Below are 14,797 nucleotides of genomic sequence, written 5' to 3' on the forward strand. Positions count from 1 at the left end.
TGATGGAGGCTGGAGGAGGCTTGCAGTGGTCTGAACTCAAAATTGGCAGTGTCTGTTCCCGGACATTTTTTTTTTGAGCAAATGTTGCCGGACAGTTTCCAGAGGAGAAATTGTTAGATATTGCCGCTGGCTGAAAAAAAAAAAGCTGATGCTGATTTGTTATCTGATAAAAATACTGCTTTATGAAGTGCGGCATGGTCACCCCCGAATGATGACATGGTGATGGAGTGCATGTCTAGTCCCATTCGACTAGCGACTCTTGAGTTAACGATTTGGTGTCTACCTGTCGGAGGGCGGATGGAGATCGATCGATGTCTACGAGTAATCTGGGTGAAAGACCCAGCAGAGTAATTAATTTGGTTCAGAGGTTCAGTGCACAATCTAATCGGGCAGTGGAAGGAAATCTCGTATCTCCATTTCGATACGCTCGATCTGGAGATAACAGAACAGACTATTCCCAGAATCCCAGTGGTAACACGATAGGAGTATCTACGAGCAACTTTCAAAAGATCTTATGTGGACAAACATGGCAATAATAAGCCAATAAAGCTCCGGGTACCGTCGATCGATCTCCCTCTTTGTGTGTGTCTCTTTGGCTGCTTGTGCCAGCGGATGTGGTCCTGCTTAAGTGCTTCTCAAGGTCATAGCCACAGCCCACACTAACATGTCATGTTCCATCCAACAAAGCTGTCACCACCGTCCACTGCACAATCTCTCTCTCGGATCTTATTATCTTTTCTCTAGCTAGAGCCTTAGGTCAGTCAATGGAATTTCATGGGAGGCTTTATGCACATTTAAGAGGGTGCCACATCAGCTGTATGAAACGAGGATGAGAGAGAAAGAATTCATTTCATGGCCACGAAACGAGTGGGGCGACGTTTCCAACACTACGAAACGAAGATGAAACCCGTGTTGAGGAGCTTAGACATTTCATAGGAGTCGCTCAGCTTCATGTGGGAAGAGATGGATGAGATAAAAGACAGGGATGAGAGGAAAAATAGTAAAATAAACTATGAAACCGTGCAATGAAATTTTACACGGTGAGAAAACCTCATTTCATATCAATGTTTTATATGTTGACAATTAGGAAATAAAACTCACTATTGAGACTGGCCTTATGCCGTAACCCGTCTAGACTTGGATGGAGACATTAATTGCTAGGTCTTGCTGCCTTGCTGGAGAGACAAGAATCGTGGGTGCAAAAGGGAAGAAAGAAGAGCCAAAATTTTGGTCGCCAAGAGGTAGAAACAACCTAGCTATTAGGGTTCAGCTTTGGCCTATGGCTAGATAAACTAGTGAGAACTTACAAATATATCCATATAAAGATGCAATTATTATTATTTAGGGAGGGGAATAAAAAAAACAAAAGTTAGGTTGTCTGGTATACTTATTTTGGGATAGATTTTAAATTCTAGAAGTGCACTCGAGAGGAGTTCAAATCAAAGGGTACGACGTTGAAGTTGGAGCTAGTTGTCACGTCCAGTGCCTAGTACAGTAACCATTGACTCAGGCCTTGTTTAGTTGGCAAAAATTTTGGGTTTTGGCTACCGTAGCACTTTCGTTTTTATTTGACAAACATTGTCCAATCACGGAGTAACTAGGCTCAAAAGATTCATCTCACAAATTACAGGTAAACTGTATAATTAGTTTTTATTTTCATCTATATTTAATGCTTTATGCATGCGACTAAAGATTTTAATGTGACGGGAAATCTTGAAAATTTTTGTGAACTAAAGAAGGCCTCAATCCAATGCAGTTTGAAAGAAAAATGAGAAAGGGGATACGGTACCATCGTCGGATGCTGTGCATGAGGAAGGGAAGATCGAAGCCAGTCTGTGGATGCTCATGCTGGTGCATTATCTTTGTTGAATTTGGGCACAGCATCTTTGACTATAAGCCTACGTTGCACACACGCGCGCGCGCGCGGGCACGGATACATCCATTTGCTGGCTGCTGCTGGTGGAGGTACGGCGTTGGTGCTATGGGCTGCGCCGCCCATTCAACTTGGACCGGAGACCCCTTTAATTTGGTCAGATCAGATCGTTTCTTTTTTTCTCTCTCTCTCTCTCTCTCTGTGTGGCTGCTGCCATCTCAGACCAGAACTCGATCGTCATCCAGGAGGCGCGTCCTTATCACGTGACAATTGCACTCGAGTTAAGCTAGGACAATGCCATGCATAACACGTCAGTGTGATCCGTTTGACCATCATACTGCGAGATAAGGTCGATCGGGAGTGCAAGCAATTAAGTTTGTGAGAGACTGGTCTTTCCCTATTCCGAGAGACATCCCTTATATATATATATATATATATATATATATATATATATATATATATATATATATATATATATATATATATATATGACAAACTTGAAGAAGCTCCAGCCGCTTCAATCTTAAGTTACCGACGCCGCCGTTAGTACATGTACGTCATTTAATTTGTGAACAACAGGCGTTGTTTGCATCGAAAGCCACCGAGATGGACCTTGCATTGTGCCGCAGCTCCGACCGGCAGCCGTTGTAGGGGCCAGCACAGTCTCCGGTCGAATGCTAAGGTCTTGATGGATGTTAAGGTGAGGATAAAGAAGCGAACTCAAAGTAACCATATATACTTTGACCCATGCACAATTACATAAAGTTAATTGAGTTAAATATACCAACGTCCAGCAGACCTTAAACTCATAAAGGTGTGTCACAACTGATTACTCCTACGTGCGTGCATGTTTTCTAAGTTTAAGTGCTCATCTTTCCTCCTCTCACGAATATAGACCCTTTCTTCTCCTTTTGCTTCCCTCTTCTACCACGATGATTGCAGCCTCTAGACGCCGAGGCGCCTCCCCTCACCTTGCTACTGTAGACACTACCGGATACCAGTCCTTTGCCGAGAGATCCGAGCGCTCAGCAAAAAGGCAAACACGCTCGGCAAACGTTTTGCCGAGAGCGGCTCTCAGCAAAGAACCGCAGGCAAACAAGCTACCGGCAAATGAGAGTTTGCCAAGAGATGCTCTCGGCAAAGTGTTTGCCGAGCACATGGAGCCCACTTCTCGGCAAACTATTTAGCTCTCGACAAACGTGAGCGTTAGTAACGCAAAATGACCGTTAACGGTCAGTTCTGACAACTATTCAAACTCCTTTGCCGAGAGCGCCGCTCGGCAAAGATTTTTTAAAAAAAATAAAAAAGAATTGCGCAGCCGAGCTGGTTTGGAAATAATATTTTTTACTAAGGTTTGCCAAGAGTCCAGCACTCGGCAAAGACGACGTTTGCCGAGAGCCTAGCTCGGTAAAGACTTTTAAAAAAAATAAAAAAAAGGTTTGCGCTATTTTTTTTTACTAGTCTTTGCCGAGAGCCTGTCTTCTAGGCGCTCGGCAAAGGTTGCAACTTTGCCGAGAGCCGCGCAGTCCCGGCTCTCGGCAAATCTTTAGCTCTCGGCAAATGCTCCAGAGAGCTTTTTTTTAATTCTGTTTTTTTTCCAACTGTTATTCACAGATAAAACAAATATTAACAATTAATAGATATAACACAGCCAACTCAAAGGACAAAACCAACATGTCCATCACATATATTCACAAAGTATTACAGTATCTAGAGGACGTCATGCTACTGCGCTGCTGGCGCATATGAAGAGAAGCTACCTACTGTTTTATGCATGCACGCACGCACGTAGGAGTAATCAGTTGTGACAGTAGTTGTCATCACATCTTTGTTTTTGTCTAATGGCCATTCTTGGTAGGTCCATATTTTAGAAACAATGTAGAAGAGTTTCATTCACGTGAAACTCTTTCTACTCCCATAAAACTCTTATCATCTCTCTTTTTATTAATACTGTGTCATATCAGTATATTTAATATCCCACTATGATATATGGCCTAATAGTCGGTGACCATTGGCCGTATGCATGTTGTTGCGGGTATGACCGCATCTTGTTGCATGTGGCATGCCGAGGGGATGGAGCAGCAGTACGGGTGCGGCAGTCACTCTCCTTTGATCACCGACTTGTCGCCGCGCTCTTCTCCACACACCTCAATGGCGGTGACAAGCTCCTGCGCTAGCTATATGGATGAATGAGGCCCTGTTTAGTTTCCCACCTAAAATTTTTTCATTCATCCTATCGAATCTTTGGACACATGCATGGAATATTAAATGTAAATAAAAAATAAACTAATTACACAGTTTGGTTGAAAATCGCGAGACGAATATTTTAAGTCTAGCTAGTCTATGATTAGCTATAAGTGCTACAGTAACCCACATGTGCTAATGACAAATTAATTATGTTTAATAGATTTGTCTTGCAGTTTCAGACGAGCTATGTAATTTGTTTTTTTATTAGTTTCTAAAAACCTTTCTCGACATTCTTCCGACATATCCGATGTGACACCCAAAAAAATTTCATCTCCAATCTAAACAGGCCCTGAGGCGTTTGCCAGTGGTGGGGTGGAACGACAATAGGTAGACGAGCAACAACAAGGTGAGGGCAGCCATGACATTCGATGGGCTAGGGGTCACGTGAGAGAAAAAGGAGACAATGATCTATTCATATGAGAAAAGAGGAGAAAATAGTTAAATGTAAAAAGGCATGTGAGAAATGTTCATGTGGCTGCTACGAACCCATGGTGCACCACTTGGAAGTTTAGGGACATAGAAATAGTGCATTTTCAAAGTTCATGGACATAAGTGTGACACACCCTTTACAAGTTTGAGGGTCATTGGTGTATTTAACTCAGGATAATTATATATTTCTATAGTTTAGTAACCACAAAAAATTTCCTTGACTAATCACATATCAATACCACTAGAAGTTTGTTTTAAGTTATGTAACACTTCATGGCAACAAATTATTTACAATTTATACAATTTGCTATTCATAGCATATCTATATTGACTGATCAATTGTAAGAACTATATATATATATATATATATATATATATATATATATATATATATATATATATATATACACACACACACTACCGCACTAACAATTTTTGTTGTGTTGCAGGTTGAAACGATTATTACTGCAGAATCCTCTTTTTTAAATATAATGTAGAAAAAAAGATGTGAATACGAAATATAGACTAATAAAATAAAAAAAATGAAAGACCTGTTTGGTTGCTAGCCACAATTTGCCACACTTTACCTTAGGTAAGTTTGACCAAGTTGGCAAGTGTTTGGTTCACAACTAAGCTTAGGCATGATTCTTTTGGGCTCCACATGTCATAGAGTTAAAAAGTGTGGCAAGATTTCTTTAGGCATGACAAAGTGTGGCAACCAATTTGCTAACCATATTTTTGTGGCTTGCCACACTTGCCTAAAGTTAGTTATGGTAGATTGTGGCTAGCAACCAAACATCCCCTAAAACTAGAATAACGTTAGATCACATGGGTTTCAACACGACCTAGCCCAACGTAAAGTTTCAAATAACAAGTATTAAAGCAGACACATGGATATATTATATATGCAACATGGTATTGTTCACCCTCTAGCATATGAAGACCAAAATTCAAAGCTTGTCAGACATCATGCTTGTTCTCCGAGAAACGCACATTTTAAATTCATGCAAATGAATAGTCGGGGCCTTGTTTAGATGCAAAAAGATTTTAGATTTCGCTACTGTAGCACTTTCATTTGTTTGTGATAAATATTTCTAATTATGGACTAACTAGGATCAAAAGATTCGTCTCGCGATTTACAGTTAAACTATACAATTATTTTTTATTTTATTTTATATTTAATACTTCATGTATGTGTCGAAAGATTTGATGTGACAGAGAATTTTAAAAACTTTTTAATTTCCGGTGAACTAAACAAGACCCTATTGTATAACAGAGGAAGAAGTACGGAAAGATGTTCATAGACGTGTCTGATTAGATTGATTGATTATTTAAAATATATATATATTTTTAAAAAAGATGGCCCAAGAAGGGAAAGACCTTTTCAACGCGTCGATGCTTTTTGCTTCCTCCTCCCCAAAGCAAGCAAGCAAGCAAACCTCTAGCATACCGTAATCACAGTGACAGGCGCCATCGATCAGTCTCTCTCCTCGCTCCCCCGATTAGGTCAGTCAAATACGCAAGGTGGTGGCGGTGGTCAATACCAAGATCAGAAAAAGGCATCGTGTACGTGATCGAAGGTGGATCATCGGCGGCATGGCAGCAAGCGACCCCTGCCTGATCAGTCCGACGGCGGCGAGGAGGCGGCGGCTCATCAATCGTCGGCGTCGCAGTCGCTGGCGTCGTCGTCGTCGGCGCCGAGCTCGAGTCAAGAGCGCCACTTCCAGCGGCGGCAGCAGCAGATAGACCTCGGATGGGGCGGCGGGGGTATTGGTCACCATCACCGCTACCTGGCTCAGGCTGCTGCGCCGGCACCGGCATGGTACCACGAGCAGGCCGAACAGCAAGGTGTGTACTACAGCTCCAGCACCATGGCGTACTACGACGTGGGCACACGCTCCTCCGCCTCCTCGTCGCTTCAGCCCGGCGACATGGACGCCACAGCCGTGCCGCCGGTGGCCACTGGTGGGTCTCCTCATCACCGGGTTCCGCTGGAAGCGGGGGCTGCCGCGGGTGGTTCCTCCGCGGCCGGGCAAGCAGCCGTGGAGGTTGAAGAAGGTACTTTTTTTTCCCCCTAATCCAATCTATGAAAACGTGCAAAAATGCATATGTATGCATATACTAATTCATTCACTGTACTGTGGTACAACTTTAATTAACAACCAACCCAAAGTTTCTTACTCCTGAGCCTGATTTTCTCCCGGAATTGCATTGTGCGGATCGCCAGATCTCAGTCGGTGTAGTGTGCCTGGATGATCTGGGCTTTGTGGAATTTGCAAAGTTCCCCTAAAAAGGCTCAAGCTTGATCTTTCGTGATAATATAAGTTGGCACGGTTGATTTGCCAAACTCATCATTCATCAAGACAAGATATAGATAATTCCGTTATCTTTTTTTTTCAGTCCTAGCAGATGCAGACTACAAGAAACATTTCCTTACGTTTTCAATCCGTTTAGTTTGAGCATATTATATATTTATAAGCCTAATAAAAGTTCCAGCTAGCAGAGACATGCATCAGAATGCAAAAATTCATGTTGTAACGTGAGAGCGCGGTGATATATGATATCGATCGATGCATAAATTATATACGCAGGTACCTCGACGACGACGATGCGTCACTACCGTGGCGTCCGGCGGCGGCCATGGGGCAAGTGGGCGGCGGAGATCCGCGACCCCGCCAAAGCGGCGCGCGTCTGGCTGGGCACCTTCGACACCGCGGAGGCCGCCGCGGCTGCCTACGACGACGCCGCGCTCCGGTTCAAGGGCGCCAAGGCCAAGCTCAACTTCCCCGAGCGCGTCCGGGGCCGCACCGGCCAGGGCGCCTTCCTCGTCTCCCCTGGTATCCCCCAGCCGCCGCCGCCGCCAGTATCAGCTCCCCCATTATTGCCATTGCCACCGTCGTCTCCGGTGCCGTTCCCGGACCTGATGCGGTACGCGCAACTGCTTCACAGCGGCAACGTCGTGGCCAGCAGCACCGGTGATCTCGCGGCGCCGTCGTCGTCGTCACAGGCATCGTCGTCGTCGGTGCAGATTCTGGACTTCTCGACGCGGCAACTCCTCCGGGCCTCACCGCCTTCAACGTTCGGCCGACCGCCGATGCTGACATCGGCATCGATGTCTATGTCTTCTTCGACCAGCATGTCGGTGCCTCACGTCGAGGCCAACGATAGCGGAGTAGGGGAGGAGACTGGCACTGCTCCGCCTGACTGATTTAATTTTGCCAAGCCTGCCTTAGTCAGAGCATCTCCAAGAGATGCTCTTACTGACCATGGTGCCAAGCTTGGTTCTTGATTTAAGGTCTCATTTGGTAGGGAATCAACATATATAGACTGTTTTCTGTCCAGAGTTAATAAATGGAAACCTGTTCCGGAGAAAAACATGATAGTCTCTAACATTTTCTTTTTGGCCACAAACACGACCATTTCTTTGATTCTTCTGAAAACTAGAGAATCAAAACACTTATCTTCTCTAGAATTTTGTTCGAGACATTATTTTAAAATCTAGCAACTGTGTGCAAACTTGTTGAAATTAGAAGAGGAATCTCCAAAGCATTTGAATTGGAATCAGTTGAGGAGCCATTATATTCTAGCAAATGTTCACTATAGCTCCTTTAATTGTACCTAATTTTGATGTCAGTTTGAGGTTCGTGACTTCTTGTCTGTTTGAAATACTGGCCAGTCTCATGCCACAGTCAAATAAAAAGAGTCGAATTTAACTATTTAAGCATGTGCTCAGTTGACAACTGCCTAACATGGTCTTATCAGCTAGCATATATATATCCAACGGTTCCTTTTTTCATGACTCGAATTAATATTTAATGACTATTGGTGAATGCCTTTATCTCCTTATTTTACCGGTGCTTTTTGAAAATATAGCTATCGTATTATATATATAAGCAACTTGATACGCATCATAGATCTCTCCACTGTTTCATTAGTTATATCGTTACTCTTGGCAATGACAGGAACACACACATATAATACACTCTTGGGGTGTAAATTAATAATACTAAACTATTTCATATACACGCTAGGGTGCACTCCAATTAGCCACGAGCATTTCACTATAGCTATTCTTTGGGATCTCCCGTGGGGACGAGCACAAGAGCCTCTTATAAAGCTTGATCGAAGCCAGTAACAATCACCAATAGACGCTCAATGGTTTCTTCAACTCCAAACCTGCTAGGTGATGGGAATCACTAAGAGTAACAAGATCTCTAACAGTCACCACACCTATCTAATGCTACGAGATGCAAATCAATGATGCAAATGCAATAGAGGGTTTCAAATCTCACCCAAATGTGAATTGAATGACTACAAGTGAGTGGAGTGTGTTGTTGAGTTCTCAAAGGGTGCACACAAGTGTTAGTAGGTTCAAGATAGTTGCCAAAGCCGACCACAAAATCTATTTATAAGCCTACTAAAAAAATCCAATCGTTACCCACTTGTCACACAAGCTGTGCACAGACCTCTCCGGTGGCCATGAACACCTACACCAGATGCCTCCAATGACTAATTTCCAACAACTGGAAAACTAGTTGTTGTCTTTATCAGAGGTCTGGTGTGCACATCCGATGAACACAGATAACATATACCTCAGATGAGTCTTATCTCCCATGCGCCTGATTTCAGTGCTCTCTGGTATAGTGCGAGCTCTGGTGGTCCATTTGAATTACCCACGTTCGGCTAGGGCTGCATCGGACGCCTCTGGTGATGCACGACTAGTGCACATCAAAAGGAAACACGTTTTGCTAAAAAAAATCTTAGTCAAATACTAGGTGATAGCTCTGGTGGGCACTCCGGTGCCACACCAGACAACTCTGGTGAGTGCAAAACACCGACATCTCTCTTCTCTCACTTCGCAAGTGTGACAACTCTCAAATGTTTTGCCAAACATCTAAGCACTTGAGTTAGCATTTTTTCCAAAGTATTTTCAAAGACATTTTTGCTTGCTATTCACATAGTCACTAGGTGTAATGCAAATGCATGTAAATCAACATCTAGTGGCATTAGATAATCGTGTTTGTTATTTTGAGCTCTCCTCTTATACCTTTGCCTTGATATAAGGTTTTATTTTTCTCTTTATTCTTTTCCAAGTGTGAGCTTGCTCCAATTGGATTGATCACCCTTTATCCATCTCCAAGCCTTGCTCACCACCGGTGCAAACTTAACCTAGCTTAATCACACACTTAGCAAAATGTTAGTCCACTAGTTGTCTCAATTGTTAAAACCAAATATAAGACTTTCAGTGTGCTAGCCCTTGCTGAAGTGTGACCCAATTTGACGTTAATACCACAGGAATAGACAGGTGAACCAAAGATTAATCTAGCGATTATCCGAGATCACCTTCCAACGAAAACGAGCCCATCTTAAAAAAAAATCTTCAAGAAGCGGCACCAAATTATATATTCTATGATAAATCTAATAGTATTAATCTGGTACTATAAATTTTAACATTTTTTTTCTAAAAATTTGGTTAAAGTTTTAAAAGTTTGACTTAGAACAACTCTAAAAGTTGCAGCTTTCAGAAACAGATTGAGTATATTAAAATCAAACAACAGTGTGCCAACTTGTTTAAATTAGAAGAGGAATCTCCGTATCATTCAAATTGGAATTAATTGAGGAGTGATTCTAGCCAGTAATGGTTTTTTATGTCACGGTCAAATACAAACTTCAATATATGCATGCATATGCTTAGTCGTTCACGTGGTAAATGCGTTTATCTCCTTTTCTGGTGCTTCTGAAATGCACACGCTACCGTATTTATAACTTTGCTTAAGGCTGCGTCATGGATTGATGGATCCAAATCTACCATATATCCACTGTTTCTTTAGCTACATTGTTACTTCGACGGAAACGTGGTGCTATACATTAATACTATAGCTCAGAAAATATAATTAACACTTGTAGATTGGGAAGTCATTGAAGAAAGGATTGAAAGAAGTTGGCAAGTTGGAATGGAAAATGCTCTCTTACAGTAAATAAATTTGTTTTTGACAATACGTCAACGAGCACAAGTACAACGGGGCGAAGCTGATAAAGAATGCATTCTCCAAGTTTATCATGTTCTAGAGCCAACGATAATGAATTTATTTTTACCTAGATGGCCCCATAATGTTAGAATTAGAAGGATTTTTCACGCATTGCCACAGGATATGAAGGAGGAATATAAATATATCCTTACTACAGTCTATCGAGTTATCTATATATAGCTTGATTATTAGTAGTCAGTTTTCAAAGAGGAAGAGAGGAAGTCACATATGTGAGAGAATAATGCTAGCAATATATGTGTATGGTCATGTGTAGGTAACTGCATCCACTACTAAAACCATTTGTGAGTGGACACTTGCATACGACAGCAGAAGTGGATGATGATGTGGCTTAAGGAGGTGCTTACAGGAGATATAGATTGAGTTTTAAGTGGAACATTTGTGTGATTCGACTTTTTTTTAATAAGCGGTATATTCTCTTGTTGACAAGAGATGAAGCCACATATATTTTCATATCTAAAAGATACTAATATGTTTGTTAAGAAAATATTTCTCACTATAAATATAATGATATTATTACATATCATAATACAAATATATTATTATATATTTATAAAACGTTTAAAAAAGCTGATTACTCAAAAAAATGAGATTTTTTGAGTGGAACTCAAAAAGTGAGAATTACAAAAGGCAGTTTTTTAGGCCTTGTTTAGTTGCAAAAAAGTTTGTAAAATGAGCACGGTAGCATTTTCGTTTGTATTTGACAAACATTGTCCAATCATAGACTAACTAGGCTCAAAAGATTCGTCTCGTAAATTATAGATAAACTCTGCGATCGTGGCGGTTCTTCCGGTACCTGTGAAGAGGCCCAAACCTCACAGAACACTTAAGGCCCAGAAACTACTACTGGGCCAGCATCTTCCGTGTTCCCTCTTCCTTCCTCGTGAGCAGCACGCACGCTGCCCCTGCCTCCGCGTCGGCGTCTCCTCCCTGCCTGAGGCCCCGAATCCATCTCCCCCACCAAACCGGAGCATTCCATCCTCGGAGGCCGGACCCGGCGAGAAGCGAGCGACTGCAGCCAGCTCACGTCCCCTCTCGATCCACCATGCTCAGGGTCGCGGGCAGGCGCCTCTCGTCCGCTCTCTCCTGGCGCCCCGCCACCGCCGCCGCCGGCACCCGGGGCCCTCTCGCCGGCACGCTACCCGGCCGCGACGACGACGACACGCGCGACCGCAGGGCGCGTTTCGCCATCGACTCTCCCTTCTTCGCCGCCGCCAGAGGTATGTGCTGCGGTCGCTATTCTCATCCTCGCTCCGATCTGCTCTCCCGTTGATTGACGGCTAGATTCGGGCGGGATGCTATCGTGGCCCTGCTCCTAGGGTTCCGCCTGCGGCTGTTCGATCCACGGTATCTGATCTCGGTGTGGGTCCGGTTTGCTTATGTGCTCAGGGTGCTCGCTGATCTGTGTATCCCCCGCCTGCATACTTGATGTAATCTTAGATCGCGCCTTGGAACTCCCTGGTTACGATCGTTGCGGTTCGTTCGTTTAGCGTGAAGCAGTTTCATTTTCTGTTTTCGGTCATGTCTGTTGGTACTGGATGGTATATGGAATGGAAGAACATGGCTTTTGGTGTGCTTGATCTGAATTATGAAACATGACTTGTAACATGTGCCAGAATTTGCAGTTGGTTTCTGCAAGATAATTGTTGTTCTCTAGTTAGTCCTAACTCTAGTGACGTTGTTAGTGCTATTATCGACATGCAAACAACATATTGTTGTGATAGTGGAGTCCAATTAATAACAACAGTTATTTTCTCATGGTATCTTGATTGACTTGGTGATTAGTCCACTCCAACCTTAATTTGGCTTTATAAGATAATCTCAAATGCAACTGTTGAGGCTGTATTGCTTGACATCTCAAAAATCATTGAAGAAAATCTGTTCTTTTAATGTGTTCTTGAGTTATTTAGTTTCTTCTACTGGAATGGTCAGTCTAATTTGTAGCTAACTTTTTCAGATTGATTTTGTCTGAAGAAGTTGCTAAGGCAATTGAGTACAAATGTTATCTAATTGTCATGTTAGATTGTGTCTTTATAAAATAATAACTGTGGAAGTTTAAGGCCAGAAGTACCATTATGCTCAAAATATAGGCAAACATGTGCTTTCATGGTTATCAGTTTCTGTAAATTAACTATTTTTTCATATATCTTGTAGGATTATCTACTTGCATTGTTACAGCTATCATGGCCGATTTGTTGCTAAACTAGTGTGCATTTAAATTTGGCGAGTGTTGTTTCAAATTATCCCATTGCTACACTGCTGCATGTGAGATGGTTCTTGTCTGCTTTTATTTGATTCTCCACTAGTCAGCACAAATCTTTAACCATTGAAAACCTGTTAAGCTTAGAAACTGTTCTTTTTTCTCACACGCTTAGATCTTTTGGTCTGTGTAATGGAATTGATAGTCCAACATGAACCCATTTCTTTTGGTTGTGTGATCTAGACAATGATTCTGGGTATCCTAACTTGTGGTTTACTGCAAAAGCAATTTCATAAATTGTTAGTTGGCAGATGTATAGTTGACTTGTTGAGCACTCATGATTCTATTTTCTCAATGCACAGATCATTCACGTTATAGGTTTCACAGATCAGAAATTTTGATCTATGTTATGACATGTTGATCGTTGAACAAGCTTGTCAATACATAACTGTTAAGTTTTGGCAAAAATGATACTTTGGATGCTAACGGAATGGGGAGAAGCATGCCATGCTGCTCTGTGTATAGGATACTTTATTGACTAGATGCAAAACAAAAGAAATTGAAAACTGTTAGTCCGTATAACATGTAGCTAGTGAGCAGTGACAAGAATACAGAATCAACAACAGTAAAAGTTTAACACTTGACTCAAGAAAATGTCAAATTAACTATGAAAATGGCTCCTTTTTGTAATGTAACACTTGCAAAAGCTTCAGCTTTAGTCTACTCTGCTGCTATGAATAACTGGCCCACTGACTTGTTGGTCCTCCATTAACAGTCTTCACGTGCTATTTTTTAATGTTATTCTGACATTATAGTGCTACTGTTCTTCTGGTACTGATTTTATTGTTCTAATGGTAAGATGTGAACTAATGACTCCCATGCAGGGTTTTCAGCGGAAACTCTTGTTCCAAGGAACCAGGATGTGGGCTTAGCTGAGCTCCCACCAACTGTGGCCGCTGTGAAGAATCCTAGTGGAAAAATCGTGTATGATGAGTCTAACCATGAGCGCTACCCGCCTGGGGACCCCAGCAAGCGTGCATTTGCCTACTTTGTGCTGAGTGGTGGGAGGTTCATTTACGCATCTTTGCTGCGACTTCTCATCTTGAAATTCGTCCTGAGCATGTCAGCAAGTAAGGATGTTCTCGCACTTGCCTCACTTGAAGTTGACCTCTCAAGCATTGAGCCTGGCACCACGGTAACTGTGAAGTGGCGTGGCAAGCCAGTCTTCATCAGGCGGAGGACAGATGATGATATCAAGTTGGCCAACAGTGTTGATGTTGCGTCCCTCCGCCACCCAGAGCAGGATGCAGAGCGTGTCAAGAACCCTGAATGGCTGGTCGTCATTGGGGTCTGCACTCACCTGGGCTGCATCCCGCTCCCCAATGCAGGAGACTTTGGCGGCTGGTTCTGCCCGTGCCACGGCTCACACTATGACATCTCTGGTAGGATCCGCAAGGGCCCGGCACCCTTCAATCTGGAAGTGCCGACATACAGCTTCTTGGAAGATAACAAGCTTCTCATCGGCTGAGATTTCTGTTAGTGCTGCCTATGGCCCTGTCGTTTTGTGTTTGATCGACAATTTTACCTTTTCTCTTGCCTGGTTTAGGGTATACCTTTGGTGGACTGTTATCTGAGTGCAGTGTTGTTGCTAGCACCTGACAGTAATGAATAACCTGCTGCTACTTAAAGGATACTGTTAATTGTTGTCAAGTTTGTTCTATTTTTTTCTGATCTCAAGAGGGTTGTTTATGTAACACATTTAGCTGGTACAGTCCAATTTTTTTATCTCGTCTGTCAGTAACTCTTGTATTGCATTACTTGGAAGAAAAGGACGTTGTGTCCTTTAAGCCGGCATGATATATTGTTATGTGAAAACGATAAATCACCAGAGATTAAGTATTTATATTAGAAATGGGAATGATTATATTTAAAGAAAATGGGGAAAATGTAGAATTCCATAATCATTATAATTGATATCTAATTGTGTTTTAAAAACTTCAC

The 14,797-nt window shown here is 42.4% G+C and overlaps 2 protein-coding genes across 2 annotated transcripts; both read left to right on the forward strand.

Moving 5' to 3' along the window:
* Positions 5,907 to 8,050, forward strand: LOC8056800 (ethylene-responsive transcription factor ERF113). The gene is made up of 2 exons (XM_002452126.2): positions 5,907 to 6,607; positions 7,141 to 8,050. The coding sequence occupies exons 1-2, from the start codon at positions 6,421 to 6,423 to the stop codon at positions 7,755 to 7,757; spliced, it is 804 nt and encodes a 267-aa protein (XP_002452171.2). The 5' UTR covers positions 5,907 to 6,420; the 3' UTR covers positions 7,758 to 8,050.
* LOC110434950 (cytochrome b-c1 complex subunit Rieske, mitochondrial-like) lies at positions 11,470 to 14,597 on the forward strand. Its single transcript, XM_021460029.1, has 2 exons — positions 11,470 to 11,816; positions 13,681 to 14,597. The coding sequence occupies exons 1-2, from the start codon at positions 11,642 to 11,644 to the stop codon at positions 14,322 to 14,324; spliced, it is 819 nt and encodes a 272-aa protein (XP_021315704.1). The 5' UTR covers positions 11,470 to 11,641; the 3' UTR covers positions 14,325 to 14,597.

The sequence above is a fragment of the Sorghum bicolor genome, chromosome 4 (assembly GCF_000003195.3).
Source record: "Sorghum bicolor cultivar BTx623 chromosome 4, Sorghum_bicolor_NCBIv3, whole genome shotgun sequence".
NCBI classification, from domain to species: domain Eukaryota; kingdom Viridiplantae; phylum Streptophyta; class Magnoliopsida; order Poales; family Poaceae; genus Sorghum; species Sorghum bicolor.